The sequence below is a fragment of the Arachis ipaensis genome, chromosome B6 (assembly GCF_059453495.1).
Source record: "Arachis ipaensis isolate K30076 ecotype BB chromosome B6, ASM5945349v1, whole genome shotgun sequence".
NCBI classification, from domain to species: Eukaryota; Viridiplantae; Streptophyta; class Magnoliopsida; order Fabales; family Fabaceae; genus Arachis; species Arachis ipaensis.
In genome coordinates this window covers 75,325,813-75,337,288 of record NC_142441.1, presented here as the reverse complement: position 1 = coordinate 75,337,288, position 11,476 = coordinate 75,325,813, and the positions used below count along the sequence as shown (strand labels likewise).

General features: G+C 51.1%; 1 protein-coding gene across 1 annotated transcript; it reads left to right on the top strand.

Annotated features, from left to right (window-relative positions):
• LOC110263758 (uncharacterized) lies at positions 1–798 on the top strand. Its single transcript, XM_021105531.2, has one exon. The coding sequence runs from the start codon at positions 1–3 to the stop codon at positions 796–798; it is 798 nt and encodes a 265-aa protein (XP_020961190.2).
• Positions 799–11,476: the final 10,678 nt, after the last annotated feature.

Genomic DNA, 11,476 nt, shown 5'->3' with positions numbered 1-11,476 from the left:
ATGCTAGCGTGGTCCATCGAACTATCTCAATTCCAGATCAAATTCGAACCCCGGAATGCGATCAAAGCACAAGCTATGGCCGACTTCATCGAGATGACCCCGGGAAAGCTCACCCTCGAATCATGGAAACTACATGTCGACGGCTCATCAAACTCCACCTACGGAGGCGCCGGAGTCATACTCGAAAATCAAGACGGAATCACGATCGAACAGTCGGTACGATACGAATTTCTAGTATCAAACAACCAAGCAGAATACGAGGCCCTCTTGGCAGGCCTATCATTAGCCCAGGAAGTCGGAGCAAAGGTCCTAGAAGTAAATACCAATTCACAAGTAGTCAGTTCCCAAATTAACGGAGACTACCAGACACGAGACCCCATACTCCAACAATACCTCGCCAAGGTAAACAAACTAAGAAAAGGATTTGAACACGTCACCATACGGCACGTCCCTAGGGAACGAAATGCCAGAGCAGACCTACTCTCCAAACTAGCCAGCACCAAACCCGGACACGGTAACAAATCGTTAATCCAGGAAGTCGTTAAGACACCCTCCGTGTCAACAACAACCAACGCTCACCTGACAATCTCAAACCAGGGATCTTGGACCTACCCGATCCTGCAATACCTCCTCGATGGAACACTGCCACCAGACCCCAAAGAGGAAAAGCGAATAAAAAGGGAAGCCGCCAACTATACCATTGTCGCAGGACAGCTATACAAACGCGGATTCTCGCAACCCCTGCTCAAATGCATCGAACCCGAGAACACGGAGTACATACTCCGTGAAATCCACTAAGGCTGCTGCGGTCACCACGTTGGAGGCAAGACTTTAGCCCAAAAAGTCATCAGAGCAGGCTACTTCTGGCCCACGGTTATCCGAGATTCCATGCAAATAGTTAAAAACTACGACAAATGCCAAAGGCACGCCAATATCCACCAAGCCGCACCGCACCAGCTCAGCACCATATCGGCAGAACGGCCATTCGGCACTTGGGGCATCAACCTCGTCGGACCCTTCCCTACGGCACCTGGCCAACTCAGATACCTCATCGTCGCCATAGACTACTATACTAAATGGATCGAAGCCGAACCCCTGTCCACCATAACGGCAACCTAATGCCGAAAATTCCTCTGGCGTCAGATCATCACCCGATTCGGGATCCTCGAGATCGTCATCTCGGACAACGGAACCCAATTCACCGACAAAAAATTCAGAGAATTTTTAGAGGGGCTGCGTGTATCCCACCGTTTCAGCTCGGTAGAACACCCCCAGACAAACGGACAGGTGGAATCCGCAAACAAAATAAGCATCAAAGGACTTAAAAAGTGGCTCGACGAAGCCAAAGGGCTATGGGCCGACGAACTCGGGTCGGTCCTATGGTCATACCGAACCACACCTCAAACGACAACAGGAGAAACACCTTTCCGACTAACATACGGTGTCGAGGAGGTCATCCCGGTAGAGATCAGAGACCCAAGCCCCAGGAAAATGGTAGGAGGTAACGACGAGGAAGCAGAACGAGACCTCATCGACGAAACCAGAAGCATAACCCATCTCAGGGAGCTAGCCCTAAAGCAAAGAATCAGCCTGAGATACAATCACGGAGTCATCCGGCGAGAATTTGCGGCCGACGACCTTGTCTTACGACGAAACGACATCGGTCCCCCGACCCCAGGAGAAGGAAAGCTCACCCCCAATTGGGAAGGACCATATAGAGTCAAGGCTGTAATCGGAAAAGGAGCGTACAAACTCGAACGGCTCAACAGTGACGAAATCCCGAGAACATGGAATGCCGCCAACTTGCGACGATACTACGCCTAGACCAACCTACAAAGGTCGCACCCTTGTCCTCATTTCTGTTTTTGTACTTCTCCTACCAGTTTACAAATTCATAGGTTTTATTTCCCATTTAAGTTTTGAACTCGGGTACTCTTTCCCGCCACCAACGGAGGGTTTTAACGAGGCCCAACCATCAATAAAAATTCCATTAGAACAAGCTATTTCTATTTTCCTTAGTATCCCAAAAGCGGAACAAAGACACGGCCGCAACCGGGGGGACTGATCACCCCCCAGGCCCAAACATGCGGATATCCACAAAAGAACCCGACCAAACGACGGTCCGAGGAAACAAACGAAATACACACGAAATAGCCTAAAACGGAATACATAATAGGCCCTGACGGCCCAAAAACAACAAAACATACCAAAGGCCCGGACGGCCCAAAAACAACAACGGAACATACGAAAGGCCCGAACGGCCGATAAAATACCATTAAAATGAAAATAAAGTGTTCCAAAATCAAAATACACGGCCCCTGGCCATCCAAAAATATCCAAAAGCACAGCTCAAAGAAAAAATCCAAAGAGATAAAAGTAAAAGCTACTCAAGGTCAACAATCTGGCCACCGCGAACAGTCTTGAAGGCCCCCATCACGGACATATCCACACCAGGAGCCAGCACTGAAGCTTGAGCCCTCATCGTCTCCTCGGTAGCCGCAATTGCATCCTTCGCATCAGCTAGTAACTCCGTCTTCTCCCTCCTCAAGGCAGCAACCTCGGCCTTTAGAGCCTCCGATTCGGCGAGAAGCATGGCAGCCTGAGAACCTACATCGGAAGCCCGCTACCGTTCCTCTGCCAACTGAGAGAGAAGCGAAGTCTCAACCTCGGCAAGTCGGAGAATCTCTGACCCGGCCTCCTCAGAAGACTTCACAGCCCTCTCCCTCGCAGCCTCGGCGGCCTCAAGTTCCCCCTTCAACTTGGCTACCTCAGCATGAGAATGACGAAGCTTCTTGTCCAGCAAACCGACCTGAGCCATCACAAGCTCAGCCTTCCGAACAACAACGGCAGACCGGAGGAGAGCACGATACACCGACTTGGCCTGGAACGAAACATCGCAGCCATCAAAAAACGGCTCCGTTCCAGGCATCAAGTGTTGATCAATAAACCCCGGGGCATCGAAGCGTCGATCCATCACACTGGGCACAAGACCCTCATCCTCAAAAGTTTCACTGCTCGGGTCCTCAGGCCTCTTCCTCTTCCGAGAAGCCTCAGCAGCCGTCACCACAACGACTTCAGGAGAGTTCGCAGGGCCAGGAGAAACTTGAGCATCGACCCGTGCACCCGAGGAAATCACCTCCTGAGAAACCGGCTGAGACTCCACGGCAGGATTAGAAACAGGAGTAGCCGGGGACAACGACCCCTCCTCCTGGGCCATCGCCGCCTTCAGACGCGCCAAGGATGTCAAGCCACCAGCCATCTCAACTGCAAAGGAAACAAGAAACAAAAATCCAAGTTACAAAAATGGGAAACAAAACATAAAAACAAGTAAAGAACGGACACACGCGACACACACCAACATACGACCGGCAAGCAACCGGATCACCCATCACGTCCCGAGGATTAAGAGGACGCTCCCCAAATAACTGCCACAGGACAAGAGCGATATCCCGCTCCTCCGAAGACAAGAACTCCTTCGAAACCCGAGTAAATACGGACGGACCAGCCTTAAAGTTCCAGTAAGTGGGGAACCGACGCTCACCCTCCAGCGTCAACCAAAAAGAGTGATGCCCCCTCGCAGGACGAACTTTAAAATAACCACTCTTAAAACCGTGGAAGGAGTCTTCATACAAACCGAAAACCCGACGGTGGGGCTGAGCTCGGAAGGATACATACCCCTTCTTATGCTTCCCCTCCTTAGTCGGAAGAGTACAAAAGAAAAGGAAAAGAAAAACGTTTACTGAGGCAGGTAGCTCTAAATAATCACAAACGAGTTCAAAAGACCGTATTGCCGCCCAGCTGTTCGGATGTAGCTGGGACAGCGCCACGGAGCACCGATTCAACAATTGCTGAACAAAAGGAGAAAAAGGAAGCCGAACACCAAGCTGGGTGAACATCGCCTCATACACCCACATCCAATCCGGCACTGTCGGGGAATCGAGATTGGTATAGCAAACCCTCTCGTCAACCTCAGGGAGGGCAAGCTCGTAGTGGCGTTCGGCGTCGCCACCCCCACAAACAGCCCCCTCACCACGGAGCCGTTGGAGGTCCGCCTCCGTCATCCGCGACGGTGTCCCCCAAACATCACTGGTGACCCAAGAAAAAAGGTCAGGGACACCCCCCGTCGGGGCCACCGGAGCCCTCACACCCTCCGTCCGTCGGCAAGCCATACCTAAAATATCGACGAGCATCACCGTCAGCCAAACCTCACGGCAGAAAACGACGGCGGGTAAAAAACCAAAAACTTACACCGCCACCGCACACCACCAATTATACGGTGGCACTCGCCCCAAGCCCCTTTCTAAAAAACCCAACGGAACTATCTAAACACCACAAACTACTCTAAAACTACACTTAGCAAAAACAAAAAACTGCAAAAAACAAAGCAGAAGAAGCAAAAAAGAAGCGAGAGAAATGCTAACCTGATAAAAGGAAGAAAAACCCAAAGGAAAGACGCTGCAGAAGAAGACCAACCGAAACCACAGAAAGCGAAAATGGAGAATGGGAAATGCTGTAATTAGAAAGAGAAGCAATAGAGAAGTAAAAGCAGCATGAGGGAACTGAAGGAGGAAAACCAAAACGGTTTTTGAAAAAAGCAAACGACGAAAATACCCTTAGAAAGAAAAGCAAACGCAAGGGCAAAAAAGAAAAAGCACAGCCTGCAATAAATACCCCCTCGAAAAAAGGTAACGCCTCGAAGAACGCAATAGACACGACTGATACGGAAGAGCCACGTCAGACCTAAACGGTCAGACGAATCTTCCACGATACGGAGACCGAGGCACCGACCTCATCTCAAAGAAACCAGACGGGCACCCGAGAAAAAATCGAGCCCATGACAAACGTCTCCCAGCGACAGACCGACCTCGCTCGCTCTCCCGCTGCGGGGGTTACTGTTACGGATCCGACCCACGGATCCCGCATACCCGGTTACCCGGGGACAACTCGCTTCAACCCGAAGGCCCAAACACCGGCCCTTCAAAGCCTCTAACCCAAATATCTCTCTTATCTTAACCAAATAAGATAAGATAAGATATTCATCATCACCTATAAATAAGAGGACCCAGGTCCCCCCAGGTATTCATTCATTCCTCACACTTTCTGCCTCTTAGATCCATTCTGACTTGAGCGTCGGAGTGTCTTTGCAGGTACCACCCCCCATTGTTCCAGTCAGGCCATCCGGTTCCAGCTTCGCCCGCGGGTTCCCGATCCACCCTTCAAACCGTACCAGAGACATCTCGTACATTGGCGCCGTCTGTGGGGACCCTGCGCCAGCTGGGCCCGATGGGGGACGTCCTAGAGGAAACCCCCTCAAGCCAGGATGACTCTCAACCGATTAACCCAACCCCCGAGCACCGTGAAGTCACAAACCAAGCGAGAATAGCAAGCACTATCCAAAACGCGAACGATCACGACGTCACGGACCGACGACATCCTGAGAAAGCCAGCGACAAAGCAGCGCAGATCATCCAGGATCTCTGCCTCCGAGTTCAGGAACTCGAAGGCAAGATAACCAATAAAGGAAAACACAACAACGAGCACGGAAGCCATGCAACCTCCAGATCAAGATCTCGCCGCGGTAGGTCACCAACCCGACGACACGACAGAAGAGACGGTCGCAGCTCGTCACGCGATCACAGACACGAGAAATCGCCAGAACGGCGATACAACAAGAAACATAACCGCAGCGCTTCTCGAGATCTGAGTTATCAACACTACTCAGACGAAGATCGGAGGGACCGAAACACCAAACGCACGAGAAACGACCATATAATAATGGGAGCTACACCCTTCACAGAAAGAATCCTAAGGGCAAAACTCCCCAAAGGCTTCGACAAACCTACCGATATGAAGTACGATGGAACTAAGGATCCCCAAGAACACCTAACGGCTTTTGAGGCCAGAATGAACCTAGAAGGAGCGGCCGATGCGGTCCAATGCAGAGCCTTCCCGGTAACCCTCGCCGGGCCAGCGATCAAATGGTTCAACGCCCTCCCGAACGGATCCATAGCCAGCTTCCACGATATTACACGAAAGTTCATGGCCCAGTTCACTACTAGGATCACCAAAGCCAAACACCCCATCAGCTTACTAGGGGTCACGCAAAAACAAGAAGAATCCACAAGAAAATACCTCGACCGCTTCAACGACGAATGCCTAACGGTCGACGGACTCACGGATTCCGTCGCAAGCCTTTGCCTGACCAATGGGCTAATGAACGAAGATTTTCGCAAACACCTCACCACCAGACCGGTATGGACCATGCATGAGATCCAGAACGTCGCCAAAGATTACATCAACGACGAAGAAGTCAGCCAGGTCGTCGCCGCCAATAAGCGGCAGCACGGCAACGCCCAGCGCGGCAATTCGGCTTCTCACCAAAATCCAACAATCAAAGAGAATCAACGGGACCACGCCAGGCCAACTAGCCGACCACCGAGAATAGGCAAATTCTCTAATTACACGCCCCTGACAGAACCAATTACCGAGGTATACCACCAAATAGCAGATCGAGGCATCATTCCGAAAGCCCGGCAACTCAAAGAAAGGACAGGAGGCAACAAAACCCTTTACTGCGAATACCACTGAGGTTACGGTCACAGAACACAAGATTGTTTCGACCTTAAAGACGCCCTTGAACAGGCCATACGAGACGGCAAACTCCCAGAATTTGCCAAAATCATCAGAGAACCGAGACGCGCGGAGAGAGACAGGTCGTCGGAGAGGGAAAGACATAACCCGAGAACCCAAAAGCAACCCCCCAGGGAAAGCCCTAAGGAAGAAATCCCGAGATGCGGCCGGAGTATTCCTAGCCGATCTGGATGCCCGACAAGACGGCCAACCCAGGCCAGAGCCAGAAGGGGATATGGAAAAACTACAAATAGGGCCAACCAAGGATGAATACACCTTCATTAATAGGAACCTCCCATATGACCTCAAAGAGGAGCTCTCTCAACTCCTGAAACAAAATAGAGACCTGTTTGCATTCACACCAGCCGACATGCCGGGAATAAACCCCGACCTAATGTCTCACCGTCTAGCCGTGGACCCCAAAGCTAAACCAGTAGCACAAAGGAGAAGAAAAATGTCACCAGACCGAGCCACCGAAGTCAAAAAACAAGTTAAAGCCCTACTTGAGGCCAACTTTATCCGAGAACTGCCCTACACGACCTGGCTAGCCAACGTCGTACTAGTGAAAAAATCTAATGGGAAATGGCGAATGTGCGTCGACTACACGGACCTCAACAAGGCTTGTCCGAAGGACGCCTTCCCCCTACCAAACATCGACGGATTGGTAGACGCTGCATCCGGTCACCGATACCTCAGCTTCATGGACGCATATTCCGGATACAACCAGATTCCGATGCACCGACCAGACGAAGAGAAAACAGCGTTCATCACCCCAGATGGGACGTACTGCTACACAGTAATGCCCTTCGGTCTAAAAAATGCTGGAGCAACCTATCAAAGACTGGTTAACAAGATATTCCGAGACATATCCGGTAACAAATTAGAAGTCTACATAGACGAGATGCTCGCCAAGACCGAATCCGGCGAACAACTAACCGACGACCTCAAGGTCATAATGAACACCCTACGAAAGCACCAAATGCGACTCAACCCGGCAAAATGTGCCTTCGGAATGGAGGCAGGGAAGTTCCTCGGCTTCATGATTACGCAAGGCGGAGTTGAAGCAAACCCAGAGAAATGCCGCGCCGTCCTCGAGATGACGAGCCCCAAAAACCTTAAAGACATCCAAAGGCTCACCGGCCGACTAACGGCATTGTCACGCTTTCTCGAGGCTTCGGCCCAAAAAGCGACCCCTTTCTTCAAACTAATGAAAAAAGAAGCCCCCTTCAAATGGGAGACGGAATGTGAAGAAGCATTCCAACACTTCAAGAGGGTCCTAGCGGAACCACCAATCCTCGCCAAACCCCAAACAGGGGAAACACTTTACTTATACCTCTCCATAACGGAAGAAGCACTCGCAGCAGCACTCGTCCGTGAAAACGAGAAAAAGGAACAAAAACCCGTATACTTCATAAGCAAAGTCCTACAAGACGCGGAAGCTCGCTACTCACGCTTAGAAAAGCTAGCTTTCACACTCCTTACAGCCTCCCGACGCCTATGACAATACTTCCAAGCTCATCCCGTGACAGTTCGAACCGACCAAGCGGTCAAACAGGTGTTGCAGAAACCCGACCTAGCTGGAAGAATGCTAGCGTGGTCCATCGAACTATCTCAATTCCAGATCAAATTCGAACCCCGGAATGTGATCAAAGCACAAGCTATGGCCGACTTCATCGCCGAGATGACCCCGGGAAAGCTCACCCCCGAAGAATGGAAACTACATGTCGACGGCTCATCAAACTCCACCTACGGAGGCGCCGGAGTCATACTCGAAAATCAAGACGGAATCACGATCGAACAGTCGGTACGATACGAATTTCCAGTATCAAACAACCAAGCAGAATACGAGGCCCTCTTGGCAGGCCTATCATTAGCCCAGGAAATCGGAGCAAAGGTCCTAGAAGTAAATACCGATTCACAAGTAGTCAGTTCCCAAATTAACGGAGACTACCAAACACGAGACCCCCTACTCCAACAATACCTCGCCAAGGTAAACAAACTAAGAAAAGGATTCGAACACGTCACCATACGGCACGTCCCTAGGGAACGAAATGCCAGAGCAGACCTACTCTCCAAACTAGCCAGCACCAAACCCGGACACGGTAACAAATCGTTAATCCAGGAAGTCGTTAAGACACCCTCCGTGTCAACAACAACCAACGCTCACCTGACAATCTCAAACCAGGGATCTTGGACCTACCCGATCCTGCAATACCTCCTCGATGGAACACTGCCACTAGACCCCAAAGAGGAAAAGCGAATAAAAAGGGAAGCCGCCAACTATACCATTGTCGCAGGACAGCTATACAAACGCGGATTCTCGCAACCCCTGCTCAAATGCATCGAACCCGAGAACATGGAGTACATACTCCATGAAATCCACTAAGGCTGCTGCGGTCACCACGTTGGAGGCAAGACTTTAGCCCAAAAGTCATCAGAGCAGGCTACTTCTGGCCCACGGTTATCCGAGATTCCATGCAAATAGTTAAAAACTACGACAAATGCCAAAGGCACGCCAATATCCACCAAGCCGCACCGCACCAGCTCAGCACCATATCGGCAGAACGGCCATTCGGCACTTGGGGCATCGACCTCGTCGGACCCTTCCCTACGGCACCTGGCCAACTCAGATACCTCATCGTCGCCATAGACTACTATACTAAATGGATCGAAGCCGAACCCCTGTCCACCATAACGGCAACCCAATGCCGAAAATTCCTCTGGCGTCGGATCATCACCCGATTCGGGATCCCCGAGATCGTCATCTCGGACAACGGAACCCAATTCACTGACAAAAAATTCAGAGAATTTTTAGAGGGGCTGCGTGTATCCCACCGTTTCAGCTCGGTAGAACACCCCCAGACAAACAGACAGGTGGAATCCGCAAACAAAATAATCGTCAAAGGACTTAAAAAGCGGCTCGACGAAGCCAAAGGGCTATGGACCGACGAACTCGGGTCGGTCCTATGGTCATACCGAACCACACCTCAAACGACAACAGGAGAAACACCTTTCCGACTAACATACGGTGTCGAGGCGGTCATCCCGGTAGAGATCGGAGACCCAAGCCCCAGGAAAATGGTAGGAGGTAACGACGAGGAAGCAGAACGAGACCTCATCGACGAAACCAGAAGCATAACCCATCTCAGGGAGCTAGCCCTAAAGCAAAGAATCAGCCTGAGATACAATCACGGAGTCATCCGGCGAGAATTTGCGGCCGACGACCTCGTCTTACGACGAAACGACATCGGTCCCCCGACCCCAAAAGAAGGAAAGCTCACCCCCAACTGGGAAGGACCATATAGAGTCAAGGCTGTAATCGGAAAAGGAGCGTACAAACTCGAACGGCTCAACGGTGACGAAATCCCGAGAACATGGAACGCCGCCAACTTGCGACGATACTACGCCTAGACCAACCTACAAAGGTCGCACCCTTATCCTCATTTTTGTTTTTGTACTTCTCCTACCAGTTTACAAATTCATAGGTTTTATTTCCCATTTAAGTTTTGAACTCGGGTACACTTTCCCGCCACCAACGGAGGGTTTTAACGAGGCCCAACCATCAATAAAAATTCCATTAGAACAAGCTATTTCTATTTTCCTTAGTATCCCAAAAGCGGAACAAAGACACGGCCGCAACCGGGGGACTGATCACCCCCCAGGCCCAAACATGCAGATATCCACAAAAGAACCCGACCAAACGACGGTCCGAGGAAACAAACGAAATACACACGAAATAGCCTAAAACGGAATACATGATAGGCCCTGACGGCCCAAAAACAACAAAATATACCAAAGGCCCGGACGGCCCAAAAACAATAACGGAACATACAAAAGGCCCGAACGGTCGATAAAATACCATTAAAACGAAAATAAAGTGTTCCAAAATCAAAATACACGGCCCCTGGCCATCCAAAAATATCCAAAAGCACAGCTCAAAGAAAAAATCCAAAGAGATAAAAGTAAAAGCTACTCAAGGTCAACAATCTGGCCACCGCGAATAGTCTTGAAGGCCCCCATCATAAACATATCCACACCAGGAGCCAGCACTGAAGCTTGAGCCCTCATCGTCTCCTCGGTAGCCGCAATTGCATCCTTCGCATCAGCTAGTAACTCCGTCTTATCCCTCCTCAAGGCAGCAACCTCGGCCTTTAGATCCTCCGACTCGGCGAGAAGCATGGCAGCCTGAGAACCTACATCGGAAGCCCGCTGCCGCTCCTCTGCCAACTGAGAGAGAAGCGAAGTCTCAACCTCGGCAAGTCAGAGAATCTCTGACCCGACCTCCTCAGAAGACTTCACAGCCCTCTCCCTCGCGGCCTCGGCGGCCTCAAGTTCCCCCTTCAACTTGGCTACCTCAGCATGAGAATGACGAAGCTTCTTGTCCAGCAAACCGACCTGAGCCATCACAGGCTCAGCCTTCCGAACAACAATGGCAGACCGGAGGAGAGCACGATACACCGACTTGGCCTGGAACGAAACATCGCAGCCATCAAAAAACGGCTCCGTTCCAGGCATCAAGTGTTGATCAATAAACCCCGGGGCATCGAAGCGTCGATCCATCACACTGGGCACAAGACCCTCATCCTCAAAAGTTTCACTGCTCGGGTCCTCAGGCCTCTTCCTCTTCCGAGAAACCTCAGCAGCCGGCACCACAACGACTTCAGGAGAGTTCGCAGGGCCATGAGAAACTTGAGCATCGGCCCGCGCACCCGAGGAAATCCCCTCCTGAGAAACCGGCTGAGACTCCACGGCAGGATTAGAAACAGGAGTAGCCGGGGACGACGACTCCTCCTCCTGGGCCATCGCCGCCTTCAGACACGCCAAGGATGTCAAGCCACCAGCCACC